The sequence below is a fragment of the Polypterus senegalus genome, chromosome 16 (assembly GCF_016835505.1).
Source record: "Polypterus senegalus isolate Bchr_013 chromosome 16, ASM1683550v1, whole genome shotgun sequence".
Taxonomy (NCBI): domain Eukaryota; kingdom Metazoa; phylum Chordata; class Cladistia; order Polypteriformes; family Polypteridae; genus Polypterus; species Polypterus senegalus.
In genome coordinates, this window is record NC_053169.1 from 84,962,499 (window position 1) to 84,986,426 (window position 23,928).

The 23,928-nt window shown below is 47.0% G+C and overlaps 1 protein-coding gene across 3 annotated transcripts in view; it reads left to right on the top strand.

The window, feature by feature from the left end:
* Positions 1-23,928, top strand: part of LOC120516299 (potassium voltage-gated channel subfamily H member 1-like) — a 709,330-nt gene that overhangs the window by 63,547 nt on the left and 621,855 nt on the right. For all 3 annotated transcript variants that reach the window (XR_005630822.1, XR_005630823.1, XM_039737874.1), the window contains 2 exons: positions 18,716-18,844; positions 21,199-21,317. Coding sequence is in view for 1 of the 3 variants with exons in the window: in XM_039737874.1 (XP_039593808.1) it covers positions 18,716-18,844; positions 21,199-21,317 (248 nt within the window). In the remaining 2 variants the exon portion in view is untranslated. The remainder of the gene's footprint in view (positions 1-18,715; positions 18,845-21,198; positions 21,318-23,928) is intronic.

Below are 23,928 nucleotides of genomic sequence, written 5' to 3' on the forward strand. Positions count from 1 at the left end.
CTGCAGTGATGTGCGGTGAGGTTCATGGCTGGTGAGGCACTGACTCCTTCAGAGTGACATTTACAAATATATGAACCTCAAAGAGTCGCTTATTTACTATTCAATTGGCAGCCAGCATGCACATTAACTACAGGTTATGTTTTATATCTCATCAGCATTCTTTACACACAGATAGGCAAGGCGCTTATTTGGCTAAGAAAGAACGTTACATTTATCACGGCGAGAGAGAGCAGAGAAAGCACATTTGCTCCTCACCCTCCATGTGTTCTAAATTTGCCGTCGCAATTTCACAATTCACACTCATTCACTACAAATGAAAGTATAGAGTGGTGTACAAAAAACGTGGATTTCAATTTTGACCTTAATTGAAATATTTAGTTGTTTTTTAAAAGCTTTAATTCTGATGCTTTAATCAATTTTAATACCGACTGTTCAACAAAAGGATAACAAGAAAATCAAAAGAATATTTTATTTAAGGTCAAAATTTAGTTTTTAAATATTTGATTGTTTTTTTTTTCTAAGTCTGATCCCATTTTGTGTAAAATTGAAAACCATTTACGGTCTTACCTTTATTTATAAATGAAGTTCATGCGCCTGTCCTTCTTCACGAACATCTCTGTCACTTTCTTGTAAAAGTCCCTTTAGTTTTAAAAATCTTAATCTTCCATTTTGGCAGTCATTCGGAACAAAAAATAAAAATAAACGGAGCGCTGCAGTGCATTTGACTTTCTGATATCACTAACTTATTGGCACTCAGAGCCTCTGCGTAGAAGAACAGCAACAACGAGTACCTGTTGGGCTCACATGCGCCCCCTTCAGGACTACACGGTACTGTCTGCCTCACCTTGTGCCTCTTCACTGCGGTTTTATGTCCAATCAGCAAGACTAAATATGTCACTCACATTAATTAAAGAAATTAGCCAGACTGTGGAAAGTCAGGATGTATAATAAACGTGTCTGCAGACATTATATTGGCGACACACAGAGAGACAGCAACAGGCACGCGCCAACTGCATGCACCAGCCCCGTGTGTGAGGGAGAGATAGCAGTCCGAGGTGAGGCGAGGCGCCTCACTGCCGCACCTCGCATTTCTCCCCTGTATTTGAACAGGAAATGCGTCAATTCAGCAATTTTGACTATAAAAATGATCAAAATTATTGGAATCATACAGAAAACAAATTTATAGCACAGACCTGTGCACATATTTATTTTAAATTATTATTCTTAATTTGTTTACTTTTCATGATAACATGGGAGATCGTACATCCCTGGGGAACTTGAACCTCAAGTTCACAATCCATGATCTGCCATGGATTGTAGTAAAGACGTCACTCAATGCATGGCCAGATTTACATGTTGAAGATTCAAAATAAGCCACATATGGCTACTGGTGAGAGGTGAAGAGGAGTCACTAAAAGCTTCTGTATGAGCGCTCAGTTTTAAGTTGGCCTGAGGTTTATACAAGGACTTTGTGTGGCTTGTGGCATACCTATGGTTTTATTCTTCTGATTTTTTACGTGTATGACGTTTTTTGCCTTTCAAACTTAAGCAACATTTTTATTATGGAATCTAAGCAAGTTTTTACACATGAGGCCCCAGGTGGGATGTCCCCCCAGTGCTTCGTGACTTTTTAAAGCCCCATTCAGCCCGTGAAATGCTAAAAGAACATATGGAGCAGGACAGGCTGGAACTCTTTCCCTTTCTCCCCCCTTGAGGTGGCTGCAGTCCTGGTCCTGGTGGACTTGTGAATGAAATTGGAGTCATCAGAAGAAACTCTCCTAAACATGCAAGTACACAAACTCAGAACTGAAGGGCTGATCCAAATTCACTGAGATGGCACTTATCTATCTGCCTAAAGCAAAACAAATCATTGAAAATGAATGAATAATGCATTGCGAACGTGGATGTTAGAATACCCTTCACTTGTGTGTTTTAAGACCTCCTTAATGATAAGTTTAAGTCTGTCGCCACTGCAGGTGCCATGGTGACCAAGTAAATGTCACTCTGACTATGCGTTGCCCCAGGACTCCCGGCAGGGGTAATGTTATTGATGTCAGGCTCTAACTAGCTCGCCATTACGACAGAAAGTCCAGGTTTAGGTTCTGTTTAGGTGTCATTTGTCACAAGTACATAAGTCTTATTTGCTCTTGGTCTCACAGTTATAAAAAAAAAAAGCAAGGAAACAAGTGATATTAAATAACAGGAAATGAAAAAGACAGCGCAAGCACTCAAAGTACATAAACTATGTACATACATTACACACCAAAAATAAATGACAGGACTCGCTGAGTAAACTGTATGTTGTTCAGCAGCCCTGATTATTGACTCTGTGCTGTTAGCTTAGGTCTCTGGGGGTCTGTAACACAAGGAACCTGAAGCAGCCAATAGTCTCCATTGATTTTGAAACTTGGCTTCCAGAAATTTTGAAGCCGCTGACCCGCTATACCACATACCTCCCCCCATGAGGCACCAGTTGCACAGCATGGCTCCACACCACTACCAACCCAGTGCAACTGGCAGCCCAGGTCTGCGGCCTGGACCAGACACTGCACCAAAACCACCATTAAATAATAAAAGCACTAAAAATCCCTCTCTAAAACCAAACCAGTTAAAACAGGATATTAAAAGAATAAGAACTTTAAAAATACAATAAAAACAATCAATAAATAAATGTTCATTAAAAAGCTCACTTCTTAAAAATGTCCTCGTCCGGCTTGGGTCCGTGGGTTCTTTTAAAAATCTGGCACCTATCCCACTTGCTGTTCTGTACCCTTCTTCAGTCCCCATTGCCAGCTCATCCCACCGCTGCCAAGACCCAGGCCCGGCCTAAGGCATAGGCAAAGTAGGCGACCGCCTAGGGCCCCGGTGTCCGGGGGGCCCCGGATTGACGGCGGCCAGGCCCCCGGCCCGCCCCTCCCCTCGCATGTTTAAATCACGTGTGCCAGCGGGGGCCCCTGGACCCCCCTTTCGCCTTGGGCCCCATAATACCTAAGACCGGGCCTGCAAGACCCGACTTATTTATGAGTCTATACGCTAATTTGCTTGAACGTTCCGGTTGATTTTGCGACTTCCCTCATCGTGCTATGTTTCATAGTTTGCTTGCAGTAACGATTTATTGTGCGAATCCGACAGACACACAGCAGTCCGAGGAGAAGGGGCGGGGCCCTCCTCACTCACACGCCAGCCTCGAGGTGCACCTTACCTCTGCTTAGCTAGCAAACGAGAGAATTACTTTACGGATCTAGATCAGGTTTTTTTCTTTACTGTATATACTTGCGTTTAAGTTGTCCCGCAGATAAGTCGGGACTTGATTTTACCGTATAATTTCTGGTATTTTATAATGTTGGTCGTATAAGTCAAATGGGGAAAACTCACGCTATTGGTCCAAGAGATTATGATATGCTAATGCCCACCTGAGAGAGTAACCACGGAGCACACGGCCTTATTTTCTATGTATTGTGCCTACGTGACCACACGGTAATACCTGAACTATACCGAAGCAACCTTTGCACTGATTTGTGTTTTTGGTATCTTGCACCCTCATGCACCTTTATCGTAAGAGCATCCCTTATCTACGATGGAGAGTTCGATCAGAAGAAAATATGAAGCTGGTTTTAAATTAAAAGTTGATGAAGTGGCGAATGAAATTGGTAACTGCGCTGCTGCGACAAAATTCGATATGTCTGAGAAACTGAATGCAAGATTGGAGAAAGTAAGACGATGTAAAAAAAATAAATCAATAAATTGTTGCATTTTTGAACGGGCGTATAAGTCAGGGTCTGAATTTATGATCAATTTTTCGGTTTTCAAGACCCGACTTATTTGTGAGTCTATACGCTAATTTGCTTGAACATTCCGGTTGATTTTGCGACTTCTCTCATCGCGCTGTGTTTCATAGTTTGCTTGCAGTAACGATTTATTGTGCGAATCCGACAGACACACAGCGGGCCGAGGGGAGGGGTCCGGGGCCCTCCTCACTCACACGCCAGCCTCGAGGTGTGCACCTTACCTCTGCTTAGCTAGCAAACGAGAGAACTACATTACGGATTTTGATCAGGTTTTATTCTATAATTTGCTTGATTTTGCCACTTCCCTCATCGCACTAAGAATCATAGTTCGCTTGCAGGAGCGATTTATTCACACTAATCCGAGACAGAGACTGCGGGCCGAGTGGGGAGGGGGAAGCGTGACGTCAGGAGTGTGGAGCCGGGCAGGGCCCTCCTCGCTGTCCTGTTTCACTTCTACGCGGGCGCAGCCACGGGGGACAGCTAGTCAGTTATAAATACAAGATGGGAGACACTGTTCTATGGGGAGCAACCTCTGACAATGATTTTCCATTTTACTTTGACACAACATCTTCATCACGTAAGCAGCACGCCTAAGGGATTAAAAAGCTAAGTAAAATGTTAGTTTATATTGTAAAAACTTCTGAATGTAAATCAAGGGAGATTATGCTTAGACTAGTGAGACCACATCTGGAGTGTTTTGTGCAGTTCTGGCCACAACAGTACAAGAAAAACATGGCAGCACTTGAGGCTGCGCAGCGGAGAGTAACCAAGTGCATCCTGGGACTTAAAGACATGTCCTACTGTGACAAACTCAGAGAATGAAACCTGTTTATTTAGTCTCGAGCAGAGGAGACTACACGGGGACCTAATGGAGGTCTTCAAAATCTTCAAAGACTTTGATAAAGTAGATCTAGCAACATTCCTTCAGCATAAAGGAGAAACGTACTTGAGGACACCAGTGGAAATCGAGAGGAAGTACATTTTAGGACAGAATCCAGGAAGCACTTCTTTACTCAGTGAGTTGAGTAATTATTGGAAAAAACTACCAAGACATGGAGCTGAAACAGAAGCCTTGACAACCCTTAAGAAGAAGCTGGAGGAGATATCGGGCCAGCTTAGCTGTTAGCTAAACAAATGGGCTTGATGGACTGAGTGGTCTCCTCTCATTTGTCAAATTTCGTATGTTCTTATGGTCTTCATTGTTGAATACAGCATGACTGTCGGAAGTGTAAAACTCTGTCTTCATTGATCCTCATCAGGGCTCCTGTTTCCTTGATGAGTTCTTGCACATCAATACCAAGATGGCGCAGAGAGTGGGTGAATAAGGGCTGAAGAGCGCCTCTCTTTTTCCCAATCATACACTCCAGCCGGACAACTAATTGTGATGTCCAATACCCTTAAGCCCACTCATCCTTTAGAGATGGCCTGCCTGGAAAATGATGTACCGCTCATCTGCTTTCTCCACATCTACATGCCAGGCTAGGTGATCATACCAAAGCACATCACAGATTGCTCACTTTCCTTTACATGTTTCCATTTTCCATTAGAGATCAGATGGAAGATGAAACAAAGCCAAGTAAAAACAGGTTCCTGTCATTTTCTGAACCGCTCAATCCAGACCATGACTGGAGCCCATCCAAACTAGCATACTGCACGGGTCACAAACCCTGGACAGTCCATCACAGGGTGAAGCCACAAACACCCACACTGACACAACCAATGCCAGCTTATCATCCCCAATTCACCTAATTGGGATAAACCAGAGCACAGGAGGAAACCCATGCAGACACGGGGAGAAAATACAAGCTTTGTGCACAGAGGACCAACAATGCAAACCTGGGTCTCTTTCCTGCCAGGCACCAGTGATTCCACCGCGCCAATGCAGCCGACAAACAAGCTGACAAGAACAGACAGACTCTGATAAAGATTGGGCTCACCCACCCTGTTGACCCTGTATAATTGGAATTGAAAAAGCTAAGAAAAAACACACAGTACTTGTGGAGACATCTTTCCAGATACAAGTTCTCAAATTGAACTGCTTCAAGATGGTGGATCTTCTGGTCTTCCAACAGGAAGAGGCAGGTCCAGGTGGACGGACACCGGAAGCGAAGTCAGTGGTGTTATAGCCATCAATTGCAGAGGGTGGAAGAGGAAAGTCACTGGGACACAGCGCCAACCCCTGGAGCAGTGGGGAATTACAATGACCAGAGCTCTTAGGCTGTCCTCTGTGTGCACAAAAGGGACAAGATATTGTTGAAATCTGAAACTGATTACACTTAGCAGGTGATAAATGATAGATAGATAGATAGATAGATAGATAGGAAAGACACTATATAATAGATAGATAGATAGATAGTTGTAAGGCACTCTATGATAGATGGATAGATAGATAATTAAGGGGAAATTCCCATACTCCAGCAGCAGCATGCTGATAAAAAGCAATATTAAATTAAAGAGTGATAACAATGGAGGTATAACAGACAGACAATAACTTTGTTAACATTTACCCCCCCGGGTGGAACTGAAGAGTCGCATAGTTTGGCAGAGGAATGATCTCCTCAGTCTGTCAGTGGAGCAGGACGGTGACAGCAGTCTGTCGCTGAAGCTGCTCCTCTGTCTGGAGATGATCCTGTTCAGTGGATTCTCCATGATTGACAGGAGCCTGCTCAGTGCCCGTCGCTCTGCCACAGATGTCAGACTGTCCAGCTCCGTGCCTACAATAGAGCCTGCCTTCCTCACCAGTTTGCCCAGGCGTGAGGCGTCCCTCTTCTTTATGCTGCCTCCCCAGCACACCACCGCGTAGAAGAGGCGCCACCACAACGTATGGTAGAACATCTGCAGCATCTTATTGCAGATGTTGAAGGACGCCAGCCTTCTAAGGAAGTATAGTCGGCTCTGTCCTCTCTTACAAAGAGCATCAGTATTGGCAGTCCAGTCCAATTTATCATCCAGCTGCACTCCCAGGTATTTATATGTCTGCACCCTCTGCACAGTCACCTCTGATAATCACGGGGTCCATGAGGGGCCTGGGCCTCCTAAAATCCACCACCAGCTCCTTTGTGTTGCTGGTGTTCAAGTGTAGGTGGTTTGAGTCGCACCATTTAACAAAGTCCTTGATTAGGTTCCTAGGTCTTAGATGGCATAAGAATATCAGAATCATGAAATTCACAAAGTAAAGACAAGGTGGCTTTTCCAATATACTGTAGGAAGCAACTGTTTCTATCTTGCTAGATTGTGGCAGTGTAACTTGCTCTTTAAATTACAGACTTAGATGAAAAATATCGAGTGGCAAATTAGAAAATAAAAAAAGCCAGTATGGCTGCTTTTAAAGAGAACTGGAATGCTGCAGTGCCACACACCTGACAGTTTCCACTAAGTGCACAGTAGCTTCATGTCCGCCAGCAGCCATTTCTCCCAAGTAATCTCCGAGCCGAGTCTTTATTATAGTCTCCATCACTAATTAAAGATTTGATTGATGCCAGTCACTGCTAAATTAATAGATTAGGGAGCTCCAGGGTCATATTCAGTCTGTCGGATGTGGGGGAGTTGGAAGAGAGGTGGCAATATTTTGGAAAGAAAAGCATGTTTAGTGTGAATGTTCATGATCTAATTATTAAATGTGCTTATTGTGGGAGACACTTTTCATATCTCTAGGAAGCGGCACCCTGCTGTAATCCTCCATCTCATCCGAAATCCCTTCGCGGAATCGATCTACAGCTGACTGTGCATTAACTAATATGCAGTGGTTTTGCATAGTAAATGTGATTCATGGCTGCTTTCAGAGAGTACGGGCGGCTGGGGGTTTAATCGTCAGCTTTCTGATACCCGGAAGCGACTCCAAAATCCACAGAATCTTGTTAAATGTGCGTAGCATGTGGCGTGCTGGAGGGTGTATCATTCTCGCAGATGATGGATGTAAAATTTGACGTCTATTAAACGTGGTGAATTTAAATGATGTGTGCGCGAGGGAAATTTCCCAAACTCACACAGGTTTGACTGTGGCACAAAGGGAGAGATGTCTTCTCCACCTCACGTTATTCTACAATAAAAGGTGCCTGTCATGACGTTTGAGATGGCGTGCTGTAAATGTTCATAGCTGTAAGGTAAAGAAGTCATATGGGATGCCACCTTCAGAGGAATTATGGTGGTGGTGGTGGTGGAGGTGGGGGTGGGAATAGCTGGTTTCCTTCCTAAAAAAACATTTCCATAGATGCCACTTGCTGTTCGGAATAAGGGATTGAGATTTAATCCTTGCTGTATGACAGGATTAAAGGATAATGGCACAGCAGCATCAAGAAGCTGGCTCCTGTAACTTTGTGGGATGTCGCTAAGCCAAGAACAATCAGGAGGTGATGTGTTACAAGCACCTACTTACTGAGCGAAGGAGAAAGGAGGCCTTCTTATAAAAAAAAAACTCTCCTGTCTGCACCCAGGGATGGACTTTTGGGTGTTTTTTCCCCATCTCATCTCTGCTCCCTTTGACGTTTTTGCCAAACTGCTTTTGAAAAATGAGACGTTTGTGTCCGGCTGGGGGCATTTCATGTCCTGACGACTTGATTTACTACCCTGCTGACCTCCCTGATGAGGAGAGGCCGTTCAACAGGCCAAGGACCGCATTTGTTTTGGTCGGACCTTTTTTCTCTTTTCTTATTTTCGTTTGATTAACCTGTCAAGATGTTTTGAGGCTTTTTCTCTTCAAACTTGCCATTTAATTAAACTGATTGGTAGTCTTTTAAAACCTATAAAACATGTTGGCCATTTCGATTGTCACTTCCCAATTCCCTTTGGAGGTTTCCTTTTCATTGTCTTCACACGCTAATCAGAAGGGCCAGGCCAAGAGCTTGTGTCGTGCAGGCCGTCCGACTGAAGTGCGCAGTGATTATGTGCAAACTGCACAGGAGGAATTTCCAGTCGGCCGGTGTGTTATTTGTAGGACCGACGCAACTAACTGAAGATGTTTCACGCCTAATTCATTTGGTGCAGTTTTTGCAAACCCGGGTGTCATATCCGTGAAAGTCTGGTTTGCTCAAGGAGATGTGAACACGTCAGTTGCACTCTGGTGCGGAGCAAAACAACCGCACTGAGACACTTTGGAGAGGGCGGTCTTGGGGTGGTGTCATGCGAATCCTTGAGCGGTTCACGTTGATCTAACCGGGTCTTAGTGAAACAGCGGAAGTCGTGCTAAATGTTTGCTGTTGGTAATCTGCAACGCTCATTCATGTCGTAATGAGACGAGGGTTGTAATAAGGAAAGAACACAAAGAGGAAATGGTTTGGGGATCAGATAAACGCACCAAAGAAACAAATCACCAAGTAGTCTTAAAGGACTGAGTCTGAATAGAGCTAACTGGGGAGGCGTTTGGCTTTTATAGGTGGTGTGCAGGAAGAATTCTTGGACTATTACTGCGGATTCAGCTTATTTATTTCACTCTTCATTGTGTGTTTTTACGTCTTGTAATTTTGTATTCTTTCTGGATAAAAGCCAGCAGCCATACCAAATGCACTTTAGAAGAAGTCATCCACTGATGCTAAGCATGTTGGGAGCAGGAGCGGACTGGGTCTCAAAACCATCCATCAGTGAGTGAGGTGACGAGGTTCGACCCACACGGCCCATTATTCAATATGATTTTCTGAATATTTGTGATGAGTATGCGGCTCGCTACTTGCTGTGAGCCTATGACATGATCTCTATCTGAACTGTTGCCAAACTTAATCTGTACACTGCTGTTCAGACACAACTTAAAATCAGGGGTGCCCACACTTTTTCGGCTGGCGAGCTACTTTTAAACTGACCAGGTCGAAATGATCTACTGTACCTACATTAGAAATGCTACAATATTATATATATACTCAGCAAAAAAAGAAACGTCCCTTTTTCAGGACTGTGTATTTCAACAATAATGTTTTAAAAATCCAAATAACTTTCCAGATCTTCATTGTAAAGGGTTTAAACAATGTTTTCCACGCATGTTCAATTAACCCTAATCAATTAATTAACATGCACCTGTGGAATGGTCGTTAAGACCTTAACAGCTTACAGAAAGTAGACATTTAAGGTCACAGTTCTAAAAACGCAGGACACTAAAGAGACTTGTCTACCGACTGTGAAAGATGCCCAGGGTCCCTGCTCATCTGCGTGAACGTGCATTAGGCATGCTGCAGGGAGGCATGAGGACTGCTGATGTGGCTAGGGCAATAAATTGCCATGTCCGCACTGTGAGACGCCTAAGACAGCGCTACAGACAGGAGACAGGAAGGACAGCTGATCATCCTCGCAGTGGAAGACCACGTGTAACAACACCTGCACAGGATCGGTACATCCGAATATCACACCTGCGTGACAGGTACAGGAAGGCCACAACAACTGCCCGAGTCACACCAGGAACACACAATCCCTCCATCAGTGCTCAGACTGTCCGCAATAGGCTGAGAGAGGCTGGGCTGAGGGCTTGTAGGCCTGTTGTAAGGCAGGTCCTTACCAGACATCACCAGCAACAACGCCGCCTATGGGCACAAACCCACCTTCGCTGGACCAGACAGGAGTGGCAAAAAGTGCTCTTCACTGATGAGTCAGGGTTTTGTCTCACCAGGGGTGATGAACGGATTCGTGTTTATCGTCGAAGGAATTGAGCACGTCTGGGACCTGTTGGATCGCAGGGTGAGGGCTAGGGCCATTCCCCCCAGAAATGTCCAGGAACTTGCAGGTGCCTTGGTGGAAGAGTGGGGTAACATCTCACAGCAAGAACTGACAAATCTGGTCCAGTCCATGAGGAGGAGATGCACTGCAGTACTTCAAGCAGCTGGTGGCCACACCACATACTGACTGGTACTTTTGATTTTGAGCCTCCTTTCATTCAGGGACACATTGTGAAACATTTTTAGTTGCTGTCTTATGGTGTTGACTCTTTTACTGTTCATACAAATATTTACACATTAAGTTTACTGAAAGTAAAAACAGTTGAAAGTCAGAGGACATTTCTTTTTTTGCTGAGTATCTATCATTCAAAGTCTGAATCACAGTCTGATCGTATGGGTGGTTACCTACCAAGTAAACACGTGTGGTTGGTCTGTGAGTCAGCAAACATCCGCCACCGGTGCCCTCTCATTTGTGAGAAGCACATCATTGATTGTTACATAGTTAACTGTCAAATAATGCAAAGAGTACACGATACGTGTTTCGCCCTATTTTGGGCTCATCAGGCGTACGCACTCCACTGCACCCCCTCATCGGGGATCGAACCTCAGACGTCAGACAAACGCACTTCGATTGTGACATTGTGAGAAAAAAAAATCCTCTTCCGATTCCACATCCAGCTCCTATCCTCCCCAAACAATGTTTTTTTAAAATCCCTTCTTTAGTTGATATAAATTGGAAGGCTAACTAGATCACAGCCGGAGTTTTGCAGTAGCTTGCGCATTTGATCGTGCGGGATGACCAGTGTGTTTGAAGAAAAGAGATCTCAGACTGGCCGCCGTGTATGTCAATCAAGTGGCAAATGCCATAGGGAGGATATGATAGACTAACATTTAAAAAAAAAAACATTTTGAATGCAATGCGGTCTACCTGCACTACCTTTCCGATCTACCGGTCGACCACAATCGACACATTGGGCACCCCTGTGCTAGGAAATAAAATTTTATGAAAAATAAAAATTGAGTAACATTATTAGAGTACATGTCAAATGTCAATATCATGTCCAAGGGCCAGTACCCTAGTAGGCTGGCAGCTGCTCATTTAAAATGTGAATAAATGATAACTGAGGTGAGAATGAAAACTGCACATGATTGACATGTTCCTTCCTAATATGAAAAATTCCTATCCTGTGCTTTATAACTTTATTTTATCATACTAAAAATCGCAGCTGAAAACCACTAATTATCACCGACGACCAGAGAACAATAAAATGCATAATACATAATCTAGACTAATTATTAGTACCAAAGAATTGCAATACTAGATATGAGATAAAATAAATTGCAATAATATACTATATATTGTCACAAGAACGAGACATGGACAGATAAAGAGTTGGGGCAGCCACCCGTATATTGTGGTATCCTGGCTGCAAAGTCGTTTTTCTTGTAGAAATACAGAGCACTGAAGTGCATACAACCGAGTCCAAAACAAGACTGAGGAAACAAAGGAAAGGGGCAGGTTTTAAAGGGGGAGACAGGAAGTGAGGTCGTATGGATCTGGCACGTGGTCTTCCACCATTGGCTCGTAGCCGGAGGTGACATCAGAGGGACTGGAGCTGGTGTGGCCGAGTTCCATTGGCTCAGTCCCGAAGTGATGTCAGGAGATCCAGGTGAAATCCCGGGATGGTCTACAGGCAAGGAGAAAAGAGTCAGTGCACTCTGCCACACCCCGGCATGCCTCCGAACTGCCTTCACTCAAGCCCTTTAGCTGCCTCCCATGCGCACGTGTGTGACAAGGCCCCCCCTTAGCCCAGACCCGGCGGGTCGGGCGACCTAACCGAGAGGGCGTGAACCCGAGAAAGGCATCAGCGTTGGCGTGGAGAGCCCGGCGATGAACGCGAAAACTTGTACGGCTGCAGGTCAAGAAACCACCGGGTGACCCGCGGATTCGACTCCTTGTGGAGGGCCATCCACTGTAGGGGTGCATGGTCCGTGACAAGGGTGAATTCCCGGCCCAACAGGTAGTACCTCAGCTGAGTAATCGCCCATTTAATCGCCAGAGCCTCCCTCTCCACCGCAGCATACCTGGTCTCCCGGTCCAACAGTTTCCGGCTCAGGAACATGATGGGGTGCTCCACACCATCGACGCTTTGGCTCAGCACGGCGCCCAGGCCTGTGTCCGAAGCGTCCGTCTGGAGGATGAAAGGCAAAGAAAAGTTAGGTGCCATCAAAACAGGTGTGGGCGTAAGGGCCTGCTTTAAGTCACCAAATGCAGCGCCTGTTTTTCAGTCCATGCCACAATGTTCGGGCCCTCTTCTTTGTTAAATCAGTCAAGGCCGCCGCTCTCTCCAAAACCCGGGGTTCAAACCGGCGGTAGTACCCGGCTAACCCGAGAAAGGCTTGGACCTGCCGCTTGGTTCATGGACGGGCCATTTCAGAATGGCATCAATTTTGGAGCACTGTGTCCTTACGGTACCCCGACCCACCAGGTAGCCTAAATATTTGGCCTCGCTTAATCCAAGAAGCATTTCTGGGATTAATCCGAGCCCGCCTCACCAAGTGTCCGTAATACCGCTTGGACATGCTGTAGGTGTTCCTTCCATGTGCTGGAATAGATTGACCACGTCATCCAGGTAGGCAGCACTGTATGAGTTATGAGGCCGAAGCACTTTGTCCACCAGACGCTGAAAGGTTGCTGGAGCCCGTGTAACCCAAATGGAAGGACACGATACTGCCAGTGTCCGCTAGGGGTACTAAGCGCGTTTTACCTTCGGAGTCCGTTAAAGGAACCTGCCAGTACCCTTTCGTCATGTCAAGTGTGGTCAGGTATTGAGCCTGTCCAAGCCTCTCGAGGAGGTCGTCCCACGCGTGGCATTGGATAAGCATCAAATTGGGAGACTTGATTAAGCCGACGGAAGTCATTGCAGAACCTCCAACTTCCGTCAGGCTTACCGGCGAGCACAATGGGGCTGGACCAGGGACTATAACTTTCCTCAATTACACCTAGCTCCAGCATGCGCTTGATCTCAAGCTCCACTTCAGCCTTTTTTGCCTCGGGAAGACGATCGGGCGTTCTCGGACAACAACCCCGGCTCTGTCACGATGTTGTGCTCAATCAGAGAGGTCCTTCCGGGTTCTCACTGACTACCTCCCGAGCGGTCCGGATAACTGTTTCCAGCTCCTGCCGCTGTCTGGGACTTAAGTCCGTGCGAAGTTAAGGTCGTGTGTGTGGCGAAGAGTGGCGGGGCTGGCGGAGGAGGGATCGGGGTCCCTGTCCTTCCACGGTTTCAGCAGGTTCACATGATAAACCGCTCCTTTGGCCGGCGATTGGGTTGACTCACCAAATAGTCGACCAGTCCCTTCCTCTCCTTAACCGTAGGGGCCCTGCCAGTGGGCAAGCAATTTAGAGTGGGAGGTAGGCACTAGGACCATGACCCGATCTCCGGGCGGAACTCCCGAAGAGGCGTGCGCGTTGTAGTACCGGCCTGTGCTGCTTGAGCCTCCTCCATGTGACTTTTAAGGACAGGCGAATCTTTCCAAATCTATCGCGTAACTGCGCGATATACTCCAGTATGTTTGTGGAGGTAAGAGCCTCTTCTTCCCAGCCTTCTTTCAAAATATCTAATATGCCCGAGGTTGTCGCCCGTACAGTAGTTCAAAGGGGAGAACCCGTGGAGGCTTGTGGGACTTCCGATAGGCAAAAGGACGAGGGGGAGGAGCTGATCCCAGTTCCTTCCATCCTCGCTGACCACCTTACGCAGCATTTGCTTGAGAGTTTGATTAAACCTCTCTACTAATCCGTCGGTTTGAGGATGATACACCGAGGTCTTTAAATGCTTTATTTTCAGTAATCTGGCAGTCTCCTTGAACGTTTCCGAGGTGAAGGGGTCCCCTGGTCTGTCAAGACTTCTTTGGGGATCCCCACGCGAATACCCTAGTAATTCCCGTGCGATGGCTTTAGAGGTAGCTGAGCGCAACGGAACAGCTTCGGGTATCGTGTAGCGTAATCCACGAGGACTAAAATGTACTTGTGTCCTCGGGCTGAGGGCTCCAGGGTCCCACCAGGTCGACCCCGATTCTGTGGAAGGGAACGTCAATCAGTGGAATAGGAACGAGAGGAGCACGGTCCCTCCTAGGAATTTGTCGCAGTTGACACTCCGGGCAGGAAGCGCAAAAGCGACGAACCTCCTCATTAATTCCTGGCCAGTAGAAACGGAGCTTGATCCGCTCCAGAGTTTTTTCGGTGCCCAGGTGGCCACCTAGGAGGTGGGCGTGTGCTAGCTCGCAGACCTGCCGCCGGAAGGTACGGCACCAGCAGCAGCCTCGTCTCCTGCCCGTCATGCATTGCTACACGGTAAAGGAGGTCATTATCTAGCACAAAGTAGGGGCCCTGTGGCATCGACTGATTAGTGCGCTGGCCATTGACAAGGACCACTGCATTTTTTACAAACTTCAGGGAGTCATCATTCCATTGCTCCCTTCTAAAAGAAGCCGTTTCTTTAAATTGGAACCGCAACACGGAGAGAGGGTCAGCGTCGACCTCAATGGGCGTGGTTTCTCCCGCTCCGCCGCGCGTGGTGGATGGCGTGTTAGCCCGCGACGGCCGGAGTTGCCACGTCAGTCAGGGCGACGCCGTCTCTCTGCCGGCTGATTACACGGCGTGGAGGCAGCTTGAGACGGGTTATCTCCGTCCATAACGAGGCCCAAATTAACCCGGGAGTGGTATGTGTCTCACCGCTTTTGATTTTAGACCAGTCCGCCCTAGTATCACCGGGTGTGGAGGATCAGGTAGGACGCTACGGTGAGTTTGAACTGACCCTCCGTAACTGATGACACAGCGGCGGACCTGTACCAGCGGATGTCTCCGTGGACACAGGTTATACCGGTCTTAAATTTTAGCCACTGTTGCGGTTGCACAAAGCGGCGGGCAACAATGGAAATGTTGCTGCGGTCGAACAAACCTGTGGTCTTGTGTCCGTTGGCGATCACCACGCCAGTATGTGGGACCGCCAGCGGATTAGCGAGCACACCAACCCCTCCTCCCCTCCACCTGCATTCCTCCTTGCCCCAAGCGGTTTTGCGCGCCAGCGCACCGCGGACGCCATCGAGCTCCGGATTGTACAGGGAGGGGCTAGGTCTTGGAACGTACCCGGCTGGGTTTGACATGAGGACGGTTCTGCTCCCCCAGAGTGTGAGGCCGCCCTCTGCGTCTCCATAAGCTCTATGAGCTCAGACATGTTCTTAAACTGCTCGCCCCAAACCGGCTGGGTGAAGCCACGGGGAAGCGCTTCCAGGAGCAGATAGCAAGCTACCTGCTCTATTATTTGGTAGGGCGTGTTTTCAAATGGCCGTAGCCAATGCCCTACCATTGCCCATAAGGACCAGGCTTGTTGTTGGTTGGCGCTCAGGGTCCAACCTCCATTTTTATTTTATTCACCTGCCAGTCTGGGGCACCCCTAGGTGGTAAATGGGGCTTTGGTTTCGCAGGGAGGCAGGCACTCTCCCCAGAGAGCATACTGAGTCCCTTTGCCTCCCCCTCCAGGGCAGCCCAATTCTGTGAGCCCCACCCGCACACTCCCTGGCCTCTCCAGATGGCCTAGTTATGAGTGCTGGGAGCGGAGCCCGCACCGGGTCACGCCGACCACGGGCACCCTCCCGCCTGAAGACTCGCCCGCATGCGCTCCCACCTGGGTATATTGCAGGTCCTGTCCCCTTCTCCTCTGGGACTTCTCCATCCTGCCGACTACGCCACTGTCACAAGAACGAGACATGGACAGATAAAGAGTTGGGGCAGCCACCCGTATATTGTGGTATCCTGGCTGCAAAGTCGTTTTTCTTGTAAAAATACAGAGCACTGAAGTGCATACAACCGAGTCCAAAACAAGACTGAGGAAACAAAGGAAAGGGGGCAGGTTTTAAAGGGGGAGACAGGAAGTGAGGTCGTATGGATCTGGCACGTGGTCTTCCACCATTGGCTCAGAGTCGAGGTGACATCAGAGGGACTGGAGCTGGTGTGGCCGAGTTCCATTGGCTCAGTCCCGGAAGTGATGTCAGGAGATCCAGGTGAAATCCCCCGGGGATGGTCTACAGGCAAGGAGAAAAGAGTCAGTGCACTCTGCCACACCCGGCATGCCTCGAACTGCCTTCACTCAAGCCCTTTAGCTGCCTCCCATGCGCACGTGTGTGACAATATATATATATATATATACACACTCACCTAAAGGATTATTAGGAACACCATACTAATACGGTGTTTGACCCCTTTCGCCTTCAGAACTGCCTTAATTCTACGTGGCATTGATTCAACAAGGTGCTGAAAGCATTCTTTAGAAATGTTGGCCCATATTGATAGGATAGCATCTTGCAGTTGATGGAGATTTGTGGGATGCACATCCAGGGCACGAAGCTCCCGTTCCACCACATCCCAAAGATGCTCTATTGGGTTGAGATCTGGTGACTGTGGGGCCATTTTAGTACAGTGAACTCATTGTCATGTTCAAGAAACCAATTTGAAATGATTCGAGCTTTGTGACATGGTGCATTATCCTGCTGGAAGTAGCCATCAGAGGATGGGTACATGGTGGTCATGAAGGGATGGACATGGTCAGAAACAATGCTTAGGTAGCCCGTGGCATTTAAACGATGCCCAATTGGCACTAAGGGGCCTAAAGTGTGTCAAGAAAACATCCCCCACACCATTACACCACCACCACCAGCCTGCACAGTGGTAACAAGGTATGATGGATCCATGTTCTCATTCTGTTTTACGACAAATTCTGACTCTACCATTTGAATGTCTCAACAGAAATCGAGACTCATCAGACCAGGCGACATTTTTCCAGTCTTCAACTGTCCAATTTTGGTGAGCTCGTGCAAATTGTAGCCTCTTTTTCCTATTTGCAGTGGAGATGAGTGGTACCTGGTGGGGTCTTCTGCTGTTGTAGCCCATCCTCCTCAAGGTTGTGCGTGTTGTGGCTTCACAAATGCTTTGCTGCATACCTCGGTCGTAACGAGTGGTTATTTCACTCAAAGTTGCTCTTCTATCAGCTTGAATCAGTCGGCCCATTCTCCTCTGACCTCTAGCATCAACAAGGCATTTTCGCCCACAGGACTGCCGCATACTGGATGTTTTTCCCTTTTCACACCATTCTTTGTAAACCCTAGAAATGGTTGTGCGTGAAAATCCCAGTAACTGAGCAGATTGTGAAATACTCAGACCGGCCCGTCTGGCACCAACAACCATGCCACGCTCAAAATTGCTTAAATCATCTTTCTTTACCATTCTGACATTCAGTTTGGAGTTCAGGAGATTGTCTTGACCAGGACCACACCCCTAAATGCATTGAAGCAACTGCCATGTGATTGGTTGATTAGATAATCGCATTAATGAGAAATTGAACAGGTGTTCCTAATAATCCTTTAGGTGAGTGTATATTAATATATATGCTAACCCGAAATGTAGCAGTATCAAAACGGAAATCGACAAAAGGCAGTTTTGACCAAATTTTTCGCTGCAACTGAAAACTTAAACAACTTGATGACATAATACGGTATATTATACAGGACTATATAAATCGCAGTACCGGACAGGTAATGTTTAGTAGTTTAGAAAATTCATTTTAATGTCAAACAGTAACCAGATGAAACAGCTGGGTCATGACCAGACCAGAGTCTGCGGCCCACCAGGCATTGCCCAAATGCCATAAGTGCCAGTCCAGCCCTGGCTGGGAGACCAACCAGGAAAAGCTTGGGTTGCTGCTAGAAGACGTGTTGGTGGGGCCAGCTTCCCCTGTGGTCTGAATGTGGATGCCAATGCCAAAGTGCAGTGACGGGGACACTGCTGTAGAAATGGTGCCGTCCTTCGGATGAGACGTAAAGCCGAGGTCCTGACTCTCTGCGGTCAGTAAAGATCCCTGGGCATCCTCCTTAAAGAGTAGGGGGTGTCCTGATGTCCTGGCTAAGTATCCCTCCATGGCCTGGTCATTCTGGCGCCCCTAATCATCCCCCGTCTCTGATTGGCTAACTAACAGCTAATGTGTGGTGAGTGTCCTGTCAAATCATCCAGGTGGGTGCTGCACATTAATGGTGGATGAAGTATCTGCCCACTCACTGTGTAATCGCTATGTGTAGCAAGAAAAAAACTATATAAATATAACGGATTATTATTATTATTGTTATTATTTAAAAGAAGTGTCACTCTGCTTATTAATAATAGTTACCTTACAGATTGTCTTTATTTTTCTCTTTTCATTTCTCTTCTAGTCATGCATTTGGTGCTTTTTTGTCTTTCAGGAACGCCCGTCTGGTTCTTTGTCAAAATCGCTCCGATTCGGAATGAGCAGGATAAAGTGGTGCTGTTCCTGTGTACCTTCAGTGACATCACAGCTTTCAAACAGCCGATTGAAGACGACTCTTCAAAAGGTGGGCAGCGTGCATGAAGTGATGGTCAGGGTGGGGACCACGCGCTGGTACAGAGGGCATTAACACACCGACCACACGACGATCCTGGTTCAGGAGACTTTGGACCAAACGTGAGGAGTGACACTGCTTGTTCTGCTTGCGCAGTATGACATGGTCGTTCAGATGTCTTAATATTATTATTACTAGTGGACGCACACCATAGCATATGGCGGTGTAAGAATGGGAATGAAAAACGATGAGAAAGGAATTCAGAAATCAAGAAGAAATACTTCTTGAAAGACGTAGTTGTGAATTGGTGTTTTGCTGGAGACAACAGATAATGAGTCGAAAGATCTAATCTCAGAAAGAGCTTGAATTTCAGCTTCACCACCATAAACTCCACATGTTGCCATGTATTGATAGTACTCATGACTTGTGATAACTGGACTTGCGTTGGAAAGAACAACAGGAAGAACGTCTCCAAATCTGTCCTAATGTGATGCAATGAAATCTGCTGCCCTGTGTCGTAGTGAGAGTGCATTGCCTTCGTCAACTGTTTGTGTCAAGAAATAACCCACTGATAGGAACAGGCAGTTGCCGGACCCCAGAATAGAGATGACGTTGTACAAAAACCCGTCGACAGAGAAGATACTGTCGTTCATTTTATAACAAAGGCTTAGCAAACAACCGTCGCAGTATAACGAAAATAGCAAAGAGCGAAACCAATGCCAATGGTCGAGAGAGTACCTTCCTGTAGCAAGTTACGGAAAAGACTCCCAGGCGCACACATGGACGAAGTGAGAGATCACGCAGTCAGGCTAGATATCGGGCGGTGATGTGACACCAATGGGGTCATGAGAGAGAAGCGGGGAATGCGGTAGTCCGAAGGAGAAAAGCAGTGTGGGGGTGTATGGGAGGCCGCAGGCAGCGTGGGGAAGAGTTTGGAAGAGGAGGAATAGGAATCGAGAAATGGCGTGTGGGCTGCGTGTGGGCAGGACCGGTTTGAAGAGGAAGCAGGACGAACCAGAAGAGAAGTACATGTAAGAGATTATTATTATCATTGGACATTTGACTGCTGCATTTGCCCAAATTGACTGCAGATCAGGATGAAGTAAAAATTTTTAAAGAAACAAAGAGTGGGGCAAGCATTAAACCACTGGTGTGTTTTGGTTCCAAACCCCGTGTCTTAGCCATTCCAGCACACTGCCATGTTGTAATGGTGCAAAATGTGCTGTGATTGCCTGCTTTTGAGATGTGGCCGCTTCATGCATTCTGTAATAAATTGTATCTTTTTGTACAGTTGTCTAAGTTACTTTGCAAAGCTTTTGGAATTTGAACTGTGAAAAGCACATTATGAAATGAAGATAAGATCATCTTTCTGAAATGTCTAGACCTGGTGAGGCAGCACTTTGAAACTGGGAGCTTCTTTGCCCACTTCCCAGTAACTGTGACGTCCTGAGAACTCTGCCTGGTAAGACGCAAGTGTAAATGGTGTGGTGAACAGCCAGAGCCCTTAGCCAGCCGGGACGCCCAGAGTATGGAAGCACCGGGGTAGGGTGCGTTTTTAAGAGTTTCTCAGTTTCTCCCCTTGAGTTCCAGTGGGGCCACAGGTTGTGAGCATGGACCACCACTAGGGGGGCGCCAGGACTTTTTGGTAGCACTTCCACCACACCCGAAAGTTCTGCTAGAAGAAGCTCATTGGGCACCTGGAGTCCTTCCGGGTGCCATTCAGCACCATTCAATGGCCAGAGTCGGGAGGAGGAAGACAAAGCCTGAAGAGGAATGGCGTCAAAAGGGACTGTCTGGTGTTTTACTGTGTGTGCTGGAAACTGACTGTAAATAAAACCGTGTGCTGTGTGGCAATTGGTGTCCTGCCTGTTTGTGTCGGGGTTAGGGTGGCCGTACACGCCAGTGGGCTTGACAGTGGGCAGGATTGCTGTCAGCCCATGACAAGCCCCTACTACAGGCTGTTCATTTCTCAAATGACGTTAAGTCGGGGTCCGAGCTGAAAATGGTTGTCACAACATGGGCCCTGACTTTGGACAGGTGCTGACTCCCTCATTCACTCACCTGTAGTGGTGCTCACAAAGTAGACCACTCAGAGAACACCCGGGCATACACGGGGGGTTGGGGATAGACTTCAAACAGATAGTGCCAAGCCATGTTGCCCCTTTACCGCCTTGCTACTGTACAGAATTACGTTACTCTCGGTTTTAGATAACAACCAAACGTAAAGAACATCTAGTTCTGGATTAACAGTATCGATTCGACTGCTGATGAACTATTTTGTCATTTCTTGCTGTTTTTATGTGGAACAATTGTACGCTTGCTCCGTATGTGCTGCCTCATTTCTTTTATGTCTCTTTATTCCTAAGGCTGGGGTAAATTTGCACGCCTGACTAGAGCCCTGACAAGCAGCCGAGGGGTCCTTCAACAGCTGGCACCAACTGTTCACAAAGGAGAAAATGTCCACAAGCATTCCCGACTGGCTGAGGTAGGGGTCTCTGTCTGCTAAGAGAATTTAATGTGCATGGAGAATTTCCAATTTTTGAAAACATTTTTTAAGCATTCGGAAGCCTAAAATGCATCTGTCATATATTTATGTTGCACACCAATGTATTCTGAAATAAACTGCTCAAAAAAATTAAAGGAACACTTTGAAAACACATCAGATCTCAATGGGAAAAAGAAATCCTCCTGGATATCTATACTGATATAGACTGGGTAATGTGTTAGGAACGAAAGGATGCCACATCGTTTGATGGAAATGAAAATGATCAACCTACAGAGCCCTGAATTCAAAGACGCCCCAAAAATCAGAGTGAAAAAATTATGTGGCAGGCTAGTCCATTTTGCCAAAATTTAATTGCAGCAACTCCAAATTGTACGCAGCACTTTGTATGGCCCCTGTGTTCTTGTATACATGCCTGACAACATCGGTGCATGCTTCTAATGAGATGACAGATGGTGTTGTGGGGATCTCCTCCCAGATCTGGACCAGGGCATCACTGAGCTCCTGGACAGTCTGAGGTGCAACCTGGTGGCATTGGATGGACCAAAACATAATGTCCCAGAGGTGTTCTATTGGATTTAGGTCAGGAAAGTGTGGTGGCCAGTCAATGGTATCAATTCCTTTATCCTCCAGGAACTGCCTGCATACTCTCACCACATGAGGCCAGGAATTGTCGTGCACCAGGAGCCACTGTACCAGCATAGGGTCTGACAATGGGTCCAAGGATTTCATCCTGATACCTAATGGCAGCCAAGGTGCCTTTGTCAAGCCTGTAGCGGTCTGTGTGACCCTCCATGGATATGCCTCCCAGACAATCATTAACCCACCACCAAACTGCTCATGCTGAATGATGTTACAGGCAGCATAATGTTCTCCATGGCTTCTCCAGACCCTTTCACTTCTGTCACGTGCTCAGGGTGAACCTGCTCTCATCTGTAAAAAGCACAGGGCACCAGTGGTGCATCTGCCAATTCTGGTATTCTATGGCGAATGCCAATCGAGCTGCATGCTGCTGGGCAGTGAGCTCAGGGCCCATTAGAGGACATGGGGCCCTTGGGTCACCCTCATGAAGTCTTTCTGGTTGTTTGGTCAGAGACATTCACACCAGTGGCCTGTTGGAGGTCATTTTGTAGGGCTCTGGCAGTGCTCATCCTGTTCCTCCTTGCCCAAAGGAGCAGATACTGGTCCTGCTGATGGGTTATGGACCTTCTGTGGCCCTCTCCAGCTCTCCTAGAGTAACTGCTTGTCTCCTAGAATCTCCTCCATGCCCTTGAGACTGCAGGGAGACACAGCAAACCTTCTGGCAATGACACGTATTGATGTGCCATCCTGGAGAAGTTGGACTACCTGTGCAACCTCTGTAGGGTCCAGGTATCGCCTCATGCTACCAGTAGTGACACTGACTGTAGCCAAATGTGAAACTAGTGAAGAAACAGTCAGAAAAGATGAGGAGGGAAAATGTCAGTGCCCTCCACCTGTTAAACCATTCCTGTTTTGGGGGTCATCTCATTGTTGCCCCTCTAGTGCATCTGTTGTTAATTTCATTAACACCACAGCAGCTGAAACTGATTAACAACCCCCTCTGCTACTTAACTGACCAGATTAATATCCCATAAGTTTCATTGACTTTATGCTACACTCTGATTAAAAAGTGTTCCTTTAATTCTTTTGAGCAGTATACATATGAGAATATTTAAAAACATTTATGTTATGGAGATACGCACGGTGGAAGGTCTTCTGTTTGGTGCTGTGGATTTCCTGGCTTCCTTCATGGAGGCTCCTTCTGTGTCTGAAGGGGCTTCTCTGATTTTCCTACTGCATTCCAAAGTGGGACATCTGTTGGTGAAGAGAGATTCACGGATCTTGACTTTGCTGATGATGCTGTGATCTTCATGGAGTCAATGGAGGCTCTGATCGGGGCTCTCAAGAGACTGGGCGAGGAGTCTCGAGTGTCCTGATAAAAACCAACATCCAGGCCTTTAATGAGCTCTTGGGCACGGTCATCAGCAGTGTGTCTGTTTGCGGAGAGAGTGTTGACCTTGTTGAGAGGTTTACTTACCTCAGCAGTGACATTCACGTCTCTGGTGACTCTGCCTATAAAGTCAGTAGACAGATTAGGGGAGCATGGGGGGGGTCATGAGGTCGCTGGAAAGGGGTGTGTGGCGCTCCTATCCAAAAGGACGAAGGTCCAAGTCTTTAGAGTCCAGGTGCTTCCTGTCTTGCTATATGGTTACGAGACATGGACGCTATCCAGTGACCTGAGACGAGGACTGGACACCTTCAGTACTGTGTCTCTTTGGAGAATCGTTGGGTACCGCTGGTTTGTCAAATGAGTGGTTGCTCATGGAGTCTGGAATGAGGGTTGATGAGTCAGTTACAGTACTACGGCCGTGTGGTGCGATTCACTGGGGATGACCCTCATTGTTGAGGACCTGAGTGGCTGGACCAGGCCAAGGGGACGCCCACATAACACCAGATAGAGGGCCACAGTCCAAAGACATGCAGGTTAGGTGCATTGGTGATCCTAAATTGTCCCTAGTGTGTTCCCTGCGGTGGGCTGGCACCCTGCCTGGGGTCTATTCCTGCCTTGTGC